The sequence below is a fragment of the Lepus europaeus genome, chromosome 1 (genome assembly GCF_033115175.1).
Source record: "Lepus europaeus isolate LE1 chromosome 1, mLepTim1.pri, whole genome shotgun sequence".
Lineage (NCBI taxonomy): Eukaryota > Metazoa > Chordata > Mammalia > Lagomorpha > Leporidae > Lepus > Lepus europaeus.
Genome location: NC_084827.1, coordinates 101,852,738 through 101,874,438, shown reverse-complemented (window position 1 = coordinate 101,874,438; position 21,701 = coordinate 101,852,738). Strand labels below are relative to the sequence as shown.

Below are 21,701 nucleotides of genomic sequence, written 5' to 3'. Positions count from 1 at the left end.
TATGAAAAGATGTACAAACTACTCTGTCACTGGATTTCTTCTAATACACTACTACTTACACTGTCTTCAGACTTCAATTATGAGAAGGACATTGCATGCATTCAGGGAATGTATTTGATCATGGTAACACTGAAGAATAAACTTTGTATGTATATGGAAAACTATTAAGATGCACCGTTGAAAAACAGAAAAAGGCTAGACTGGGATTTCACCAATATTTGGCCCAGGGAATATTTTAGAAATTGAATACAGCACTCTTCAGCTTAGCACTAAAGTTGGCCTTACAAGCCCTCTCTAACGAATACTTCGTGGAGACTCAATAAATTGGAGCCACTCTAAGAAATAAAACTTACTAGGTATTTTCAGAACAAAACTGTTTTATGTGAAATTATCAGGGTATTTAGGTATCTTATCTGACAGGCCAGTGGTAGTAAGACTTTTGGATGCCAGAGAGCAAAATCAAAAAAGTCTTAAGTAAAATAAACCTTTAGATGTCACTTTTGACCAGTAGGATATCTGAAATAGCAAATACTACCTAAACCTGTCCCCCCCCCCTTTTTTTGGGGGGCAGCTAGACAGAATTTATTCAGAAAAAATAAACTTGCATAGGTGGACCAACTGCCAGTGTGTACATAGATCCAACACGTGGCAGAGGGTCCAGAAGATAGGTAACCAACTGCTGGTGGGCACAGACCCCAGTAGGCTGAGCTTTTTTATGTCTTAGGTGGGCTAGGGGTTGGGGTGGAGGGCTGTAGGTGGGGGTAAGCTTCTCCATGCTAGTTTTTCAAGTTTGGTTCACTGGCTCCCAAACCTGGGGAAGACAGTTGTGGGTGGGGTGGGGAACAATACGGGGTATGAGATTGAACTGGTCTCTTGATAGAAGGCAAGGGTAACAAGAACCTAAAATGGCTGAGGCTTATGTCCTTGTTCTATCAATCCTGACTCTGAGTATAGAAAAGGAGATGGGGCACCAGTTTCTTTCTGGCTACTTCCTGCTGATAAGAAGCATTGACACAGGACGAGGTTATCTATATTCTGGACCAAACTGACTGAAGAGCAGTCTTGTGTTCCTGCACGATTGCTTGGGATACAGCAGCCATTCCCTCTTCGAGGATCTTTGGAATAAGTTAATTATACATGGTAGAAATAGGAGCGCCATGTTTATGAGGATAAAAGGAAATATTAGAGACATTGCCCAGGGTGGAAAAGATGGTCAAAAAGACAAAGGGAGAAACAGGAAATCAAGAGTCCTGTCTGGCCCGCTTCTAGTCCTGACCTCCTTCATTTCCTCCCTCTGCTTATGGAAACCCTGGCTGCTGTCAGGGGTTTGATCAGAGACTGAAGCTGAATTCTTCAAGCTGAGTAGGGATGGAGTAGAGATCCGTGGTCAAGACAGGGTTCCAGTAGCATAAACCTGTTTTGAATTTTAAAAAGGGCATTTAATTTACTCCCAATACTTAAAAGACATCAGATTAACAACTTTAAAGAAAGACACTTAGAATAGCGTGGGAGATAAAATGGGTAGAATGAACACAAAGTAGGAAAAACAACCAGTAAGCCACTGGACTAGTAAGAGAAGTTCCCATGACAAAAATGATGGGAATAGACAGCAACTATTAAAGATAACTAGAGATGTGAGAAATGAAGAAAAAATGTAAAATCACTTCACATTTTTTATGCAATGGCTAAGTCATTTATTAAAAATACTGACTACAGGGTCCAGTGTTGTGGTACAGCAGGTTAAGCTGCCACCTGAAATGCCAGCATCCCATAAGAATGCCGGTTCTAGTCCTAGTTGCTCCACTTCTATCCAGCTCTGTGCCAATGTACCTGGGAAAGCAGTGAATGATGGTCCAAGTACTTGGGTTCCTGGCACTCATGTGGGAGGCATGGATGGAGTTCCAGGCTCTGGCTTCAGCTGGGTCCAGCCCTGGTGGTTACAGCCTTCTGGGGAATGAATCGGCTAAGAGAAATATCTGTGTGTGTGTGTGCGTGTGTGTCCTTCCTGCCCTCCCTATCTCTGCCTTTCAAATAAATAAATAAAAAAACTTATAGATAGATAACAGTGAAAACAGCTTGTCATTAAAAACTATCTTTCCACTCACATATGAAAGCTCAAATTTGGGAAATTTATAGAAACAATGCAATTAATGGTTGCTTAGCACCAGCTAGGGGAAAAGGGGATGGAGTTGGTACTGTGACAGCTAAAGATTTAAGGTTTCTCCTTGAAATAAGTGCAGAAACTGTATACAACTTTGTGAAAACTAAAAATCAATTAACTATACATTTTAAATGGGCAAACTGTATGGTATGTGAAAATATAACTCAATAAACTATTTTTTTGAAAAAGAATTAATGATCATTGCAAATGTAATCCATCTTATCTCCTAGGAAACACTTAATCAAGGGAAACCATGTAACGCCCAATAACTGAAGCAAGCAGAGAATGACATGTTTTTCTTAGGCTATTATTTCCATGAACCCCTTTCCTGTGATGAATCCTACTTTGAAAATTTTCCAGATCAAAATTTTACCTTAGCCAAAGCAACAACTTGGAGCTTCGAACTTTTCATTGTTTCAGATATTCATGTGGTAGAGGATTCATCATCACACTAATGTGGAAGAAACCTATATTCTAGATTCTAATCAGAATGGGTGGTGCTCTTAATTTTCATGAGAAAAGACAACAGCCAATCTTAGGGGTATATGGGTCCATTCATGCCAACTTTGAGAAATCTAGGTAAGAAACCTTATACTTATAGAAGATGGAAGGACTTGGGAATCTAACTCTCAAGACAAGTATAGTCTCTGGATTAAGAGAAGACTACCAGAAAGGTAAGTATTCAGAAAATTGTAAAGAACTGTTTGTGCTGAGCTATATTTTGGCATTATGGCCTTTACTTAACAAGTTTACTAAGACAAAGTTTCACTAAGCATATATTAACAGGAGGTATGTTAACTGAGGACACTACCCACTTTATCATTTCACTGTCCACTTTTTGACCAATCATCGTACTTTGCTGCTTCTTTTCCTTATGAGTAACACACACACATTACAGAGCTGGCTATGCTTTCCTGTGATATTCTTAATATCCAAAGAAGAGTTCAAGTTTAACTTCTGAAACACTTCAGGGTTTATGTAGAATCTATCAAGGGTACAATCTAGACACATTCTCAGTCTTTTTTCTTAACTGTATACGTGCACACACACACTTACATATATTTACTTAATTCCTTCAAAACTACTTTTATATAGAGTTACAAAAAAAAAATCACTGTTTCATAAAAAAAGCCTCCTGTTTTATTATTTCATATTAAAAGTAACAAATTCTCCTACGAAGTAAAAAAAGTAACAAGTAACATTGGACCAGTGGTTGTTTAAACTACAGAAAAATATACAAAAGTAACACAAAAATGTACATATTCATAGGACACTTTTAACACTGAATCTAAAGAACTAAAAATTCTTTTCAAAATAATCTAGAATTTTTCTTACTACTACACATAATGATTATACTTTTTCAGCTATCAAATTATAATGATGCTGGAGTTGCAAGCAGTGCCTTAACCTGCTGCACCACAATGCTGGCTTTGGTTTTAAGCTCAAATATATTACATACTAATTAAAGTACAGAAAATCATTTATGTCTACAGATTTTAGATCCTTACCTAAAAAATGATGCAAGCATCTGTCAGCTAAACTTAAAAGTGAAAAATGTCAACTGCTATTAAAAAAGACATTTCTATATTATTTAATCCACAACAAAACTGAAATCAATGTAGCATGTCCTAGCCCTGACACACTTTGTTGAAGTTTCAGCTTCACTAACTGCCTGGTATAAGGAGGGAGTTTTTACAGCTTGGGACAGTTACATGAAAGTTTCAGTAATTTTTTAAAAAATGCTACTTTTGACATTTAGGTCTCTTTCATTCAATAAATACTTTTGCTAAGTAACAGTAAGCCTGTCAAATAAAATTAGCATTTGCAATATATAATTTAAATACTCAGACAGCATGATACTATCTCCCTAGGATATTACCTACGTAAAGCAACACAAAGCTAGAAAATATAACGGAAGACATAATCATCATAATTATATTAATTGTAACATCTCAACCTTTACTATGTTTCACAAACTACTGTTCCAAGTACTTCACATATATTATTTCTTCAAATCGATCTTAACAATAACTGCATGAAGAAGTCATTATTACTATGACCATTCTATGTTGGAGGAAACAAGAGTGATATAAAATACTTTGTTTTTTTTTTTTGACAGGCAGAGTGGACAGTGAGAGAGAGACAGAGACAAAGGTCTTCCTTTTCCTTTGGCTCACCCTCCAACGGCCGCCACGTACCGCGCTTATCCGAAGCCAGGAGCCAGGTGCTAATCCTGGTCTCCCATGCGGGTGCAGGGCCCAAGCACTTGGGCCATCCTCCACTGCCTTCCCGGGGCCATAGCAGAGAGCTGGCCTGGAAGAGGGGCAACCGGGACAGAATCCGGCGCCCCGACTGGGACTAGAACCTGGTGTGCCAGCGCTGCTAGGCGGAGGATTACTCTTGAGCCACGGCGCAGGCCAAAATACTTTCTATAAGAACACAGGTGTTCCATTTCTAAACCAAAACTAGAAAACTAAAGTATGGTAAGAGTTAATAGATAATTGAAGTACTCCCACAATCCAGTAAAAAAAAAACTGCAAGGAATTTAAAGCGACTGAAAAGCCTTAAAGAAATACTTCAAAATTTACAAAACTTTTTTTTAAATTTTTTTTTTTTTTTTTTTGACAGGCAGAGTGGACAGTGAGAGAGAGAGACAGAGAGGAGAAAGGTCTTCCTTTTGCCGTTGGTTCACCCTCCAATGGCCGCCGCGGTAGCGCGCTGCGGCCGGCACACCGCGCTGATCCGATGGCAGGAGCCAGGTGCTTCTCCTGGTCTCCCATGGGGTGCAGGGCCCAAGCACTTGGGCCATCCTCCACTGCACTCCCTGGCCACAGCAGAGAGCTGGCCTGGTAGAGGGGCAACCGGGACAGGATCGGTGCCCCAACCGGGACTAGAACCCGGTGTGCCGGCGCCGCAAGGCGGAGGATTAGCCTATTGAGCCGTGGCGCCGGCCAAAACTTAAGAGTAAAAAATTTTATTGGTTTGGTTTTTGGATATTGGCAAATCATTTCTAGATTTAACTTTGGTATTTATTATATCAATATTATATTATTTATATTTCACTACGTTAAAATTTTTGGACAGAAGGAACAACAGTAACAGGCTCCTACCACATTTTAGGTGGAGTCATTTCATGATAATTAAAATGCAATTTAAGTGATTTTTTAATGCTTGTATTAAACAATGCAAAATGAGATTTCTGTGATAATGAACAAATTTGGGAGAAAAGTAGAATAGTTTGAAAATAGATCTATCTTAAAATGAATGTCAATAAATCTGGCAAATATATTCAAGACTAACACCTAAAATATTATTGTAACAATCACTATAGTTACAATAAAAATACAACAATAGCTAATACTTATATAGTGTTTATCATATGCCAGAAACTATCCTTATTCTACATAAACTAATTCATTTAACTGTAACAACCAGAGCAGGGTAGATGATATGAAAGGATAAGACAAGACTTGTAATTTGTCCAGGTTCACACCACTACAAAGTAGTGGGATGGGACTTCAATCAGGTGATTTAGTCTGGTTTCAGAGTCTATGATCCTCATTAATAGGCTATATGAAAAAAAATTAGGCCAAGTCAGCAGAAAAAATTTTGTAAATACAGAGGGAAAAAAACAATTCTGTGATCTTTGTCACAGAAGAGTTCTACAGAATGCAAAACTGCATTACTCTGTTGCCTCTGTTAGGCATATACTTATAAATTAACAAAATAAATAGAAAATCAGTATCATTCAACATCTAAAATGAGACTAAATAGCTCTTATAACATCAATGAACAAGAGAGTAGTAGATATTGTAAAGAAATTATTTTTTACTTCAGTCTTTGAAAAATACTTATTACTACACAAGGATATTTATAAATAAGACATTTATCATACATTACACCACAACATATAAATAACCAGAAACCTTCACTGAAGGGTTCTTTACATTCAGTTACCTCAAAACTAAACTTTTCCAAATGATGCCATTTAATCAGCTATTCAGCCAAAAACCCAATGAACTCAAATTTCAAAGATGAGCAAAAATAAACAGCATTATAGCTACAAATCAGGATGTCTGAGATTTACAGTTTCATACTGAAAGTATTATGTTACAACACTAACAAGTCATTTCAAAAAGCAACAAGCTGTCGGTCCTAAGGAAAACCAGCTACATAAAGAAGGAAGAAATGAGTGTAAGCTTATTATTCATCATAAAAAATAAAAACCAAAATTCATGGAAAAGGCTATTAGTAATGTGCCTTCATAAAAAGTTTGTTAATCATCCAACAATAAAAGCAAAATTCTGACAATTTGTATTCTCAAAGAAAAACACTTAACAATCATTATTCCACCACTGCTTTGTGTACAATCAGAAGAAGGATGACAGTGTGACAACAGAGGAAAAGGATAGTTTTTGATCCTTTGATAAAACCACCCACAATGACTGGTTTGGTCAAATTTATGCTTAGGAGGTTTCTGGACTAGCTATGAGATGTTCACATACCACAACAAAGTACCTGGGCTCAGCTTCCAGCTTCTGCTACCACAGACTGGGAGGTATCAGTGGTGCCACAAGTACTTGAGTTCCTGCCACTCATGCAGAAGACCTCAACTGACTTACCAGCTCCCAGTTTTAACCCTAAATCCCTTGAACTGTTGCAGCCTTCTGGAAGTGAACCAGCAGATGAGAGCTCTCTTTATCTTCGCTTTCTGCCTCCTAAAAGGTGTTTCTTTTTAATTATGTTTAAGTTGATACTAAAACTAAAAACTTGTTGATATTTGGAAAGTATAGTTTAAGACCACAACTCCTGATCCGTAACTCAAATTCAAAAAGTTCAAAAAACATTAGCCATTTGACTACAATTATCACAATGTTTTAAGAAAGTCAAGAGGGCTTGACACTGCAGCACAGAGAGCTAAACTGCCACCTGCAATGCTGGCATCCCATATCACAATGCAGGTTCGAGTCCCAGATGCTTTGCTTCTCCATCCAGCTCCCTGCTAACGTGCCTGGGAAAGCAGTATACTTGGGCCCCTGCTATCCATGTGGGAGGCCCAGATGGACCTTCAGGTTCCTGACTTCAGCCTGGACCATCCCCAACCACTAAGGCCATTTGGGGAGCCAAGCAACAGATGGCACATCCCTCTTTCTACCCTTCAACTTAGTATTTTTTTTTTAAAAAGGGTAGATTAGCAGAAAAAAAGAGAAAAAGTGCCCTGAACTTGCTGGTTCACTCCCCAAACCCAAATCCTACAACTGGGACTGGGCCAAGCTAAATCCAGGAGCCAGAAACTCAATCTAGGACTCTCATGTGGGTGGCAGAAACCCAACTACCAAAGCTATCACTGCTGCTTCACTGGATCTACATTAGTAGAAAGCCAGAGGGGCCCAGTGCTGCGGCGTAGCAGGTAAAGCCGCCACCTGCAGTGCTGGTTTGACCTGGCTGCTCCACTTCTGATCCAGCGCTCTGCTAGGGCCTGGGAAAGCAGTAGAAGATGGCCCAAGTCCTTGAGCCCCTGCACCCGTGTGGGAGACCTGGAAGAAGCTCCTGTCTTCTCCCTGGTCCAGCCATTTGGAGAGTGAACTAGCAGATAGAAGATCTCTCTCTCCTTCTCTAAAACTGCCTTTCAAATACACAAATCTTAAAAAATAAGAGACAGAGAATGGCATAAGTGTTGCTGTCAGTAGAAAATAGGACAAGGTTGAGGACTTAAGTACTTAGGAAGTATAGTAACACAGAAATATGGGACCTGGTAACATACAGGCCCTGCCAAAGCCAAAGATTCCTCTTTGGCATATTTAGTCATGCAATTAAAAAAATGAAATCATTTATTTATTTAATTATGTGGAAGCAGAAGACACACACACACAGACACAGAGAGGAGAGAAGAGGGAGGGAGAGGGAAAGAGAGAGCGGGAGAAAGGGGGCAGGGAGACAGAGAGAGAGAGAGTTCTTTCATACAGTGCTTTACTTTCCAAATAACTACAACAACCAGGGCTGGACAGGCCCAAGTCAGGAGTCATAAACTTCATCTGGGTCTCCTACAAAGGAGAAAGGAACTCAAGATCAAGAACTTGGACCATCATCTACTGCTTCCCATTGTATCTATTAGCAGAAAGCTGGATTGGAAGCAGTGGGAGGACTCTATCTCAGGCATTCTGATATAGAAAGTGGATGTCCCAAGAGGTGGCTTAATCCAATGTGCCAGAACACCTGCCCAGCTAACATTTTTTTTTTAATCCAAAAGGATTTTTAAAAGTCCCAAGGATTTTTAAAAAGAATATATACATATATTCCAAATCAAAATGTTACCTGATACTCAGAATCCAGTCTAAATGAAGAATCTCTTGAGTGATAGGCATCATTAAAACTACTTCCTCTGCTTCCAGACATCATCCTAGCGCTTAAAGAGCTGGAGGGCTGAACAGAAATTCTTCTTGGAATCCTTGAAGGTTTAGACTCCATTCTTAAGATTTCCTGTGAAATGCAAATTTTCATTAACTGCCTTTGGGGAAACATGCAAGCCTTTAATTCTTAATCCTTCTTAATCAGCAGCTCAAATCAAGAATTAACCATGCAAATTAACCATATCTGACAGGGTAAACTGTGAGACTAACATCAGCTTTCTTCTGCAAGGCAAAGGTCTCAAGTTCATCAAGGGTTTCCTATTGTCCATAAAATGAAGGAAACAAAAGTGCAATGAGAAACTGTGAGGTCTATTGTTTCCAATGCCTGGGCCTTTTTCTTTATTCAAAAGAAATAAAATCCTACATGAGATTTGCTCTTGACTCTCTTGCTATTCTTCTCTATTAGTGTTCAATGCTCATACCTACTGTACTATTTGCATAGCCTATACTATCTGCATATCAAGTAACACAATATGCTTTAAGAGGCCTTTGTACAGGAATTCTACATACTCTACATACAATTCCTGGTCATCAGTTTAAACACAGGAATCCATCCTTCTTTCCTGGGTTTCCAATTGGTACATACTTTTAAGATACCATACGATCTTACACTGTAATTTGTTTACCTATTTCCCCCCTCAGTCATGATTTCCTCTAGATCAGTATCACTTCAAAACTATCCCCTAGAATACTAAATAAACACAAGTTAAAATATAATGAATGAATGAAATGTATTTACCTTTTATTTATTATTGACAGGATCTCTTTAATTTTAACAACAAAAATAACAATAGGAGCTATTTATTGAGGGGGATAGGCCTTTTGATTATTTAGTTCACTGAATCCCCAAACCAATTCAGTGAGGTAGGTACTACATTATCCTTACTTAACAGGTAAGAAAACTGGCACTGAGAGATTAAGCAATTTACAAATGGTTGCCTAGTTATAAAATACCTCCTGGAATGTTTCCAAAGAATGTTCATTACACAATTGGAAAATGTTAATATATTAAGTGGAAAACTAATTTATAAAACTATACATATGGTATTATTCTAATGATGTTAAAAAATCAAAGAAAGGAAGAAACTTCTAGGGAAACAAAAGCTAAATTTGGCTTAGAGAAAATATGAAATTCAGTTCCCAACTCTTTATAGAAGAGTAATTTTTAATTTTTCTTCATTCAACACTTCTCAACCCATGACAAGAGTAACTATTAACTAGCTATGCCTGAGTATTAACTATACGTAAGTGGAATCATATAGTAGGTACTTGTTGTGTCTGGCTTCATTTGATCAAACTTATATTTGTGAGATTCATCCATGTAGTTAAAAGCAATCATACTAAATTCACTCTCTAATTTGTGGGAGTGTACATAATTTACTTTCTTATTCTACAGTGAATGGACATTAGATTGTTCAATTTGGAGGCTATGGTAAACAGCACTGCTATAAGAATATTATTTTCACAAATTAAGAAGACTTAAAATTTTCTGGGGCAAGAATTTTGAAGGTCCTCTCTGAATAACTGAGATGTTATCAGTCAACAGAGCAGAAATACAAGGAAGATTAAAAAGATATCAAAACAATCTCTTCAACGTCTAGTCACACATTTTTCAAAGCCAAAAATTACTGATTCCTTTATTATTATATGGGTGCAGGTTCAAGTCCCAGCTGCTCCACTTCCGATCTAGCTCTCTGCTATGGTCTGGGAAAGCAGAACATGGCCCAAGTCCTTGGGCCCCTCCCACGTGGGAGACCAAGAAGAAGCTCCTGGCTTTGGATCAGTTCAGCTCTGGCCATTGCGGTCATTTGTGGAGTGAACCAGCGGATGGAAGACCCCTCTCTCTCTCTGTAACTCTTTCAAATAAATAAAATAAATCTTTAAACAAAGAGAGAGATATCTATAGTTAGTTTTGCTGTTTTGTTTTTTTCCAACAGCAATAATGCTCCTTAGTTATACATCTCATAATTATACTCATGTTCATATTCCGTTCCTACTTGCAGAATAAAACTAACCTAATAGGAAATCTGCTTAAAACAAACCTCTTAGGAGAGGCAAAGAGGCAGAGTCCTCTGAGAGAGATAATTTGATATTGTATGAAACTATTTTTGGTAACTCCTCTACAGAAATTGATTGAATTTTGACAATGTAGGTGTTGCATGAAACCTTATGTAATTTTGTTACATAAGCTGTAGGTCATAAGCACAAAAGACAGTGGAAAATAAATGTGAAGTCCTTGAAAAACTTCTACCAGACCACTTGCAAGGTTTTGAGGCATCTCAAGTTCAGTAAGACATTTAACAGATAGTTTCTTAGATACTTTCTGAACATACAGAGCCGGCTCCTACAACGACAACTAATCTAATGGGCAACACATGCTACAAAAAGAACAACATTTAAATAGTTATAAAATTAATAAAGGAAAAAGTGTAAGCAAAAATAACATACTACAGTGGTAGGCAAAAGGTCACTGAAGCTTGCTGCATTTAACCAAGACTTTTTTTTCTTTTTCTTTTTTTTTTTTTTGACAGGCAGAGTGGACAGTGAGAGAGAGAGACAGAGAGGAGAAAGGTCTTCCTTTGCCGTTGGTTCACCCTCCAATGGCTGCCGCGGTAGGCGCGCTGCGGCTGGCGCACCGTGCTGATCCGAAGCCAGGAGCCAGGCGCTTCTCCTGGTCTCCCATGGGGTGCAGGGCCCAAGCACTTGGGCCATCCTCCATTGCACTCCTTGGCCACAGCAGAGAGCTGGCCTGGAAAAGGGGCAACCGGGACAGGATTGGTGCCCCAACCGGGACTAGAACCCGGTGTGCCGGCGCCGCAAGGCGGAGGATTATAGTGAGCCGTGGCGCCGGCCCCTAACCAAGACTTTTTTAAAAGAGTACTGCACAGCACAAAAATAAAGTTTGCAGGCAGTCTTTCCTCATTGGCCAACACAGCTCATTCAGTGTTCTGTCATTATACAGTGTTTCTTTAAATTCAGATTTGATTACACCACCAGGGCTGGTTTCAAATGTGATGGAACTGCACTTCACTAAAAGCTCTGCTGTCCAGCACGAGTACTGGCCTGGCAGTAAGACACCAGTCAGAACACCTCCATTCCATGCCAGCCTGGGTTCAATGCCTACATCCAAAACTTGACTCCAGCATCCAGGTGATACAGACCTTGGGAGACAGAGGTAATGGCTCTGGAACCCTGTCACCCAGGTGGCAGACCGAAGTGCCCAAGTCCAGTTATAGAATGAACCAGGGGACAGAAGCTCTCTCTGCCTCTCAAATAAGTGAGTCTGGGAAGGGGCTTGTAGCATACCAGGTTAGGCTGCTGACTGGGTTGCAGAATGCCTGGAATCAAGTCCTGCCTCTGCTTCTATTCCAGCTTCCTGCTAATACACCAAGGGAGACAGTACTTGGATTCCTACCACCCATGTGGGAGACTTGGATAGAGTTCTCAGCGCATGGCTTCAGCCTGGCCCAACTCTGGTTTTATGAGCATCCGGGAAGTGAAACAGCAAACAGCTCTCTCTGTGCCCCCATTTTAAACAAGTATCTTTAAAAAATTAAAACAAAAAACAAAAACCCTCTGCTGTTACCTTGACGTTTCTTATAATTTTATCTTCGAACTTCTGTTTCATAAGTTACCTCTATATCTAGCAGAGAAACAAAATTTGAGTTTACTTTGAGTAGGCCTGATAGCCAACTGTATACTTTCTATCTGGTCAGCCTTAGCATACCTACCTCTCCCTCCCACGTACTATTTCTAATTAGAATCAGGAGTACCATAAAAAAGTAAAACTTCATGCAAAGTAGAAAAATACCTCAAATGGGACAACAGAACAAGACCCTGGGCAGAGAAATATGTGTATCAATGCTTTCCCACTCAATCTGCCTACAGCATTCATCACTGTTACCCAACCTTCACAATACAATTCGTATTCTCTTTGAGACTCACAGAAGATATGAGAGATCCACTGGAATTTGATGCTTTGTGGTCCTCATCAACACATCTATGACAGTAAGGGCAGGAGGTACTTCAGAGCTCTAAAAGGACACTTTCTGCTCTCTAGAAACTGCTCAGCATGTATAAAAAATGAGTCAAACAATCTTAAGATTAATATTTGGGATTTTCGTTTTACTGAACTTTTCAACTTCTGAGATGACATCTATGGATGAAGGTTCTCTGAAGGTGCTATTTACCTAACCAGCTATACTTTACTCTGTCAAGTGTACCCTTACTTTAAGGCATTTTAATAGTGGCTGACAAGAGTAACAAGAGTAGAAAACAGATATTCATACCAACTTCACAATTTATGTGGTCTGTTCATCTTACAAAACTGTGGCTTGCTTTAACTACTTTAAAAAAAAATTAACTGCTTATTTTATAGGTAATTTCATTCTGCCAGGCTTCCTAGGAAACCCTGAAGGGCTCTTTTGAGCAAATTCATGTTTTGGGTGGCCTGCTGAACACTACAACGATATTCAGATTAAAAAAAGTTTTTCTATCCATGAGCTGTATTCACTCAGTAAGTGGAAATAATCTTGCCTTAATGTTTCTTTTAGTCCAGGTAGGAGGCCTAAAGGAATTGTGTCCTAACTGACACGTAAAATTCTGAAATTAATTCTGCACCTGATATCAAGATCTCTCAGTCACCACTGAAAAACTCAAATTTTCCTAGGATATAGACAAATCTAATTTGAATTTTACAACGTTACTCAGCAAGGCTTTCCTTGGGCTATATATCAGGCCTACTCAAAGTAAACTCAAGTTTGTCTCTATACTAGGTTTAGTCTAAAGAGGAATTCATCATTAATAGATATGTTTCCTGGGGCTGGCGCTGTGGCTCACTAGGTTAATCCTCTGCCTGCGGCACTGGCATCCCATATGGGCGCCAGATTCTGTCCTGGTTGCTCCTCTTCCAGTCCAGCTCTCTGCTGTGGCCCGGGAGGGCAGTGGAGGACGGCCCAAGTGCTTGGGCCCCTGCACTCGCATGGGAGACCAGGAATAAGTTCCTGGCTCCTGGCTTCGGATCGGCACAGCACAGGCTGTTGCAGCCATTTGGGGAGTGAACCAACAGAAGGAAGACCTTTCTCTCTGTCTCTCTGTCTATAATTCTACCTGTCAAATAAAAATAAAATAAATTTTTTCTTTTATATTTCATCCTTCTGTGAATGGTTCCTCTCCCAATCAAACTTTCAATTGCTTTCCATTTTATTAGACTATTATAGGTTGAATGTGTCCCACCAAAATTATGTGTTGGAAACTCAATCCCCAATGTAACAGTGTTAAGGAGTGGGGCCTAAAAAGGTATGCTTAGGTCATGAGGACACCATCCAGTGGATTAATGCCAATTATAAAATAGCTTTGAGTTCTCTCTCTTCCCTTCCTGCCTTTTACCATGGGATAATATAGCAAGAAGCCCTCATCAGATGCAGTGCTCAATTCTGCAACTGTTAAGAAATTATCCAGTTTTATAACTGTTATAAATTATCCAGTTTTAGGTACTGTGTTAAAGCAGCACAAAACAGAATTAAAACACAGCATAAGGCCAGCATTGTGGCACAGCAGGAAAAGTCACCACCTGTGATGCTGGCATCCCATATGGACACTGCTTCGTCCACTTCTGATCCAGCTGCTCCACTTCTGATTCAGCTTCCTGCTAATGTGCCTTGGAAAAGGAGCAGCAGAAGGCTCAACTACTTGGGCCACTCACTGCCACCCATGGTGGAGAACTGGATGAAGCTCCTGGCTTCAGCGTGGCTCAGCTCTGGTCATTGCAGTCATCTGCAGTCCGCAAGTGGACAAGCAGGTGGAAGATTGATCTTGATCTCAATCTCTCTAGCTCTTTCAAATAAAAATCAGTGGAGGATGGCCCAAGTCCTTGGGCCCTGCACCCCATGGGAGACCAGGAGAAGCACCTGGCTCCTGCCATCGGATCAGCGCGGTGCGCCGGCAGCAGCGCGCTACCGCGGCGGCCATTGGAGGGTGAACCAACGGCAAAAGGAAGACCTTTCTCTCTGTCTCTCTCTCACTATCCACTCTGCCTGTCAAAAAAAAAAAAAAAAAAATTAATAAATTTTACAAAAAAAAAAGACACAGTCCAAATTCTTTTCCCTAACATCCAGAACCTCAACTTACCTATTCCTTTTAATTTACAAATGTCACTTTAAAAAAATCCTATCTCCAGTTTCACTCTTTTAAAAAAATTTATTTATTTATTGAAAGGCAGAAATACAGAACGAGAATGAGAAGAAGCTCTTTCATCTACTGGTTCCCCCACCCCTGGAAACAGCCACAGCAGCCAAGGCTGGGCCAGGCCAAAGCCAAGAGCCAGGAGCTTCTTTCAAGTCTTCTCCACATGGGTACAGGGGCCCAAGGACTTGGGCCATCTTCTGCTATTTTCCCAAGCCACTAGCAGGGAGCTTAATCAGAAGAGCAGCAGCCAGGACTCAAACTGGTGCCCCTATGGGATACTGGCACTGCGGGTAGAGGCTTAACCTATGTCACAGCACTAGCCTCTCCAGTTTCACTCTTAAAAGTTATTTAAGGCCAGCACCGCGGCTCAATAGGCTATTCCTCTGCCTGCGGCGCTGGCACACCGACCGGGTTCTAGTCCCGGTCGGGGCGCCAGATTCTGTCCCGGTTGCCCCTCTTCCAGGCCAGCTCTCTGCTGTGGCCCAGGAGTGCAATGGAGGATGGCCCAAGTCCTTGGGACCTGCACCAGCATGGGAGACCAAGAGAAGCACCTGGCTCCTGGCTTCGGATCAGCACAGTGTGCCTGCCGCAGCGGCCATTGGAGGGCGAACCAACGGCAAAGGAAGACCTTTCTCTCTGTCTCTCTCTCTCTCACTGTCCACTCTGCCTGTCAAAAGAAAAAAAAAAAAGTTACTTAATACCTAACAGACTTTATTTCCTGAAACAGTATTTCAGAAATGAGAGGAATAGATGGAATAGACAATAACCATCCTAAAGACTCTGAGCACCAACAAAAGAGGCAGCACTGAGTGCTTACAAGACTGAAGGCAAGCAGAAAACTTGGAAGAGGCTCCCTCCTCTCTACAGCATAAACACAGAGGACCTGCCTATGTTTAAAAGAAGTGGAAAATCTGAAAGACAATCATTCCATGTTCCAGACCCTACACAAGATGGCAATAAGCTGTTGTTAGGGGAAACTTCAGCCACCTGTTGGACTTCTGCTTGTACTGTATACTTTCTATCTGGTCAGCCTTAGCACACTCCTCCCCTCCCACTTATAGAATCAGGAGTACCATGAAAAAAATCAGGAGTACCAGGAAAACATGTGGAGCAAAGGGATTCTACCTATTACTTTTCTTAAGTGTAAAGCTTCCTGTATCCATTACTGTCATAATTGCCTACTATGTTGGTCTCAGATTTGGCTTTTTGAATTTGGAAAGTTGCAAATTTCTAAAAGTAGAGAAATAGCAGTTCTTATACAACATGTATCCTCTCATCACTCTACAGATTACTATGTCCCATTACTACAATAATGGTCTTGTTCAGATATCTGTAAAGGGTCACAAAGTAGCCCAAACCAAATAACAGGCCTAACAAAAAAAGCTCCAGCCCTATCCATGTTAACAAAGGCCATTTCCCAAACTCTTAACAGTCTTTTCCTGTATTTTAATATATCCATTAACATATTTAATCCATTTATCAGTAAAACTGATTTATTGTTATTTTCCAAAATAGGAGACCAAGGACAGGCAGGAAACAAACTAAGCATTACCTAATTTTTAGCACATGAGCCAATTTCCTACTACTTATAGAAGTATAATAAAAAATGCAAGCGTTAAAAGTTTGTCCCTTAGTTTGATCCTATAATTTCCTTACCAACAAAAAAGATGGTAATACCAACTTCACAGGTATATTGGGAGCTTTGCTGGCACACAACATGTGGTCAGCAAATACTATCAATTATTAAGTAACGCCATCAATATTAAAAATTTCAAACACCTTAGTAGAAATTCTATGCACTTTTTCAATATTTGAAATTTATCCTTAGCACACAATAAAAAAAGACTAAAATTTTTTATATTTTTCAAAATATTTATTTGGGAGGCAGAGTTACCGACATAGAGAGGGAGGGAGAGACAGAGGTCTTCCATCTGCTGATTCACTCCCCAGATGGCCACACCAGGCAGAGCTGCACTGATCCAAAGCCAGGAGCCAGGAGCTTCTTCTAGGTTTACCACATGGGTGCAGGGGCCCAAGCACTTGGGCCATCTTCCACTGCTTTCCCAGGCCATTAGCAGGGAGCTGGTTCAGAAGAGGGGCAGCCAGGACTAGAACTGGCGCCAATATGGGATACCAGTACCACACACAGAGGCTTAACCTGCACCACAGCACCAGCCCCAAAGGACTTAATTTTTAAAGTCATTCAGATTTATATACATGATATTCCCTGTAGGGTAAATAAACACATACAAGCTTACCTACATATAAGCAATAAAAAACTGGAAAGAGTGAGCCATTATTCAGTTAACTGTATTTCTGGGTGATAGCATTACTGGCATACTTTGTGTTCTTATACTTAGCTTTCCAAAATTTCTTTGATGTACCTGCTTTTACATTGCTAATTAAGGGAAACATTTACAAAAGAAAAATATAATTTTAATAATTTATATTATAATAAAATCCATTGAGAACACCTAAGAATAATTGCCTTTCTAAATTGCTGGCTTACAGGGGCAGACATTGTGGCAAAGTGCTTAGGCTACTGCTTGGCACACCTGCATCTCGTATGCCAGTGCAAGTTCAAGTGCTGCCTGCTCTCCAGCTTCCTGCCAATGTGTCTGGGGAGGATGGCTCAAGTGCCTGGGGACCTGATACCGACAAGGGAGACCTGACTGGAATTCCAGGATTGAGCCTTTGGCCTGGTCTAGCCCTGGCTATTATAGGCATCTGGGGAGAGAACCAGTAAACACAATTTCTGTGTGTGTGTGTGTGTGTGTTTTGCTCTGCCTTTCAAGTAGATGTAAAAATAAAACTTTTTAAGCTGCTGGTTTACAGTCTTGGCTTCTACATACCACAAAGTTAGTAATAAGCACTACACAATCATGTACCAAACAGCAATCTCTAATAGCAATCAACATTTGACCAATTTTCTTGTTTATCAACCATTATATTATGGTAAAGTAATGCCAATCATGACATTTTAAAGAATTCTTATCTTTACACTGGTCTAAATGTGTGGTAATTCATAAAACAAGACTACAAATACCCTACATTTTAAATATGCAAACCCCTCTGCAATGTAATATTGATGGACTGCCCAGGACAATGTTCTCCTAACATTGTACCTCTTAAGTATGGGATAACCTAGTGAAACTGCAGCTAACAAAATGCATGGGAAGGGGCTGGCACTGTGGCATAGCAGGTAAAGCCGCAGCCTGCAGTGCCGGCATCCCATATGGGTGCTGGTTCGAGTCCTGGCTGCTCCGCTTCCGATCAAGTTCTCTGCTATGGCCTCGGAAAGCAGTAGAAAATGATCCAAGTCGTTGGGACCCTGCACCCGTGTGGGAAGACCCGAAGGAAGCTCCTGGCTCCTGGCTTCAGATCGGCGCAGCTCTGGCTGTTGCAGCCAACTGGGGAGTGAACCAGCGGATGGAAGACCTCTCTCTCTGCCTCTCCTTTTCTATGTTAACTCTGCCTTTCAAATAAATAAATAAACAAATAAATAAATCTTTTTAAAAAAATGCAGGGTAAGTGACATTAGCAAAAGTTGTTAAGAGGGGTGGGCAATTGGTTTAATGGTTAAGTTGCCTCTAGGGACACTCCCATCGCAGAGAGTACTTGGGTTCAAGTATCAGCTCTGTCCCAATTCCAGCTTCCTACTAATGTGCACTCTGGAAGGCAACAGATGGTTCAAGTAGTTGTGCCCCTGTCATCCACCTGGGAGATCAGGAGCTTCTGGTTCCTAAGTTTCAACCTGGCACAATCTTGGCTGTTGCAGGCATTTTGGGGAGTGAACCAGCTGATAGATTTATCTGTTTGTCAAACAAATAAAATATGGGAAAAAAAAGAGAAAAAAGTATTAGAGCTTCCATTTTCAAACTCTTAAGAGTACTACCCTGACCCATGTCATAAAAGAACCACATGGAGGGGCCAGCGTTATGGCCTCTGCCTGCGATGCCGACATCCCATATGGGCACAGGTTCAGGTCCCGGCTGCTCCATTTCTTAACCAGCTCCCTGCTGATGCTCCTAAGAAGGCAGCAGAGGATGGCCCAAGTCCTTGGGCCCCTGCACCCACATAGGGGACCTGAATGAGGCTCCTGACTTCAGCCTGGTCATTCCTGGCCATTTGGGGAGTGAGGCAGTGGATGCAGAATCTCTGTCTGTAACTTTGCCTTTCAAATAAAATCCTTTTTTAAAAAAAAGGAACATGAGCAAAATCAACATGTCATCCAACACCAAATGTTAAGACATAGGAGTGAAGCCATCTTGAACTTCCCAGTCTGGGAAAGTCTCCGGCTAAATACTGATATAGGAGTGAACCCAGGTAATATCAGTACTACTGACTAAAAGACACATAAAACCCAATAAAACAGTAAACAGTTGTTTTAATCCATTGGGTTTTGAGATGGTTTTTCATGTAGCAACAGAACAAAACTTCATAATGCACCCTAATTTTACCTTCCTACTATTACCATACCATTATCTTATGCCCCATCTCCATGAAAAAACTGGCTGTAATTGAGTCTAAATCAAAAATCTGTCTTAAATGTCAAGTGAGGTTGCAGGTATTGAATTACATTACTATATGATAAATTTGTAGCATAAAGAGTATGAACACAAAATACAAATGTATTTCAACACTCAAGAATCTTCCAGAAATAGTTAATTCCATTATTTACTCATACTCTGTATATCCTTTTGTTTTCAAAAATCTACTTATAGAGAATTTTTCTATTTTTTTTTTTTAAAGATCTATTTATTTTTTGAAAGAGTTACACAGAGAGAGGAGAGGGAGGGAAGAGAGAGGGAGGGAGGTTGCTTGGTCGGTCCTCCATCTGCTGGTTCACTCCCCAGATGACCAAAACAGCCGGAGCTGTGGCGATCTGAAGCCAGGAGACAGGAACTTCTTCTAGGTCTCCCACGTGTGTGCAGGGGCCCAAGGACTTGGGCCATTTTCTACTGCTATCCCAGGCCATAGCAGAGAGCTGGATCGGAAGCGGAGCAGCCGGGACTCGAACCAGCGCCCATATGGGATGCCGGCGCTTCAGGCCAGGGCTTTAACCCGCTGCACCACAGCACCAGCCCCGAATTTTTTTTTCCTTAATGGGAGTATTTTAGTGTTTTATTCCTAGTGAACATGGACAAAGGAGGTAAGGGGTGGTCAAATGCTGGAAGTGCTTTATAAGCACAGACTCTCTTGGACCTTTAAAAAACAATCTCTTGAGTTTTAGCTGACATATATTTAACACACAAAAATATAAGTTTTTAACAACAGAAATATGGAAAAAAATCTAACATCTCTGAGAAAAAAGGACTATGTTGATAAAGGACACTTCAGTAAGATAACTTGTTGTCATTAAAGTGAATTTAATCTGTAGGTATCACATTTCAACCTTCATTCAGTAACTGAAAACCATTTTCTGATTCTGGAAAATGAGAAACATGTGATAACTAGCCTTTAAAAGTTCAAAACCTTTTATCTTTAAAGCTATTGGCAAAAGATGATCTTAAAATCAGGTGTTCAGCTTAGCCTAACCACTAGAGTCACAGAGAAATGTATTTGGGAACAGGAAAAACCAGCTCTGACAACTTAACCTCATGCCAGATGACACAAGGTAAAAATTAAGCACCAGTCAACGCTCAAATTATGAAATAATTTTATCCCCCTCAACCTTTTGGGGCTCATCTTACAATTAGCACTATATTAAAGACAGAATTTCTGTAATAATGGATTTGTGAGAAGATAAATTATTTCATTATATTGAAATTCTGCTTTGATGAATTCAAGGATTCTTAGTGGCAACTCATGATCTTATTAATTTTAAACTGTAATCATTCTAATATGATCAGTTCAGTTATTTAACAGTTAAAAAGACTCATTAACTTTACTGGGCCGGTGCTGTGGCGCAGTGGGTTAAAGTCCCCGCTGCTCCACTTCCGATCCAGCTCTCTGCTATGGCCAAGGACAGCAGTAGAATATGGCCCAAATTCTTGGGTCCCTGTACCCAAGTGGGAGACCTGGAAGAAGCTTCTGGCTTCAGATCAGCTCGGCTCTGGCTGTTGCGGTCATTTAGGGAGTGAACCAGTGGATGGAAGACCTCTCTTTCTCTCTCTAGCTCTACCTCTACAACTCTTTCAAATAAATAACAAAAATGAGGTCTAATATAAGCCTGTGCATTTCACTTCCCCATTTCCCACTGCTCTTTATTACTGGCACTTAAATATTTGTATTAACAGAAGAATGTATCATCAAAGATAATCTAAATGTCATTTATTTGGCTCCTCCATTCCACAGCACAGAGCACAACTTTCCAAGCGAATACAGATCTTCCAGGTCAAGCTTTCATCTCCTATTCAATTTATGTTTCAATTAGGGGGACCAAATTTTCATTTTTCTAAAAACAAACCATGGTATCATGACGCTGCAGTTTCTTTTTCCAAGTCCTACTCATTCTTCCCATCTTAGTTCAAGCATCACTTCCTGCAAAATTTTCCAAGATTAAGCAACTCTCCTGAATGCTCATCCTACTATATGAAAACACAAGTACATAACACCGGTTGTTTATACATGAGCCTGATGACAACACTCTGAGTTGTAAAGGATAGAAGCTCTATCAAAATTCATTCTAGTAATGTGAAGATCTAAAATCTACTAGCCAGGCTAAGAGCAATTATCAAAAAATGCTTGCATATTATTTCTTAAATCTGCACAATAAAACTATTTTCCTAAAACAGTATTAAAATTTGACAATTTTTGAACACACACTAGATGATCTGTGTGTGAGGTAGATATCGAGTGGACTAAAAATTGTCTACATGTAAGTCATGGATGATGTTTTTGGTCCAAGTTGACAATCTGACACTTTAATGTAGAACCTAGATCAGGAGTCTTTGTGGTTTAACTGGGAAAATAAGCCAACATGGCAGAAAAAAGAAATCATT

At 40.2% G+C, this 21,701-nt stretch overlaps 1 protein-coding gene across 2 annotated transcripts in view; it reads right to left on the bottom strand.

Annotated features, from left to right (window-relative positions):
• Positions 1–21,701, bottom strand: part of MARCHF7 (membrane associated ring-CH-type finger 7) — a 52,226-nt gene that overhangs the window by 28,810 nt on the left and 1,715 nt on the right. For both annotated transcript variants that reach the window (XM_062187237.1, XM_062187234.1), the window contains one exon: positions 8,477–8,641. In XM_062187237.1, the coding sequence (XP_062043221.1) occupies positions 8,477–8,629 (153 nt within the window). In that variant the 5' untranslated portion in view covers positions 8,630–8,641. Of the gene's footprint in view, positions 1–8,476; positions 8,642–21,701 lie in introns of those variants that run through there.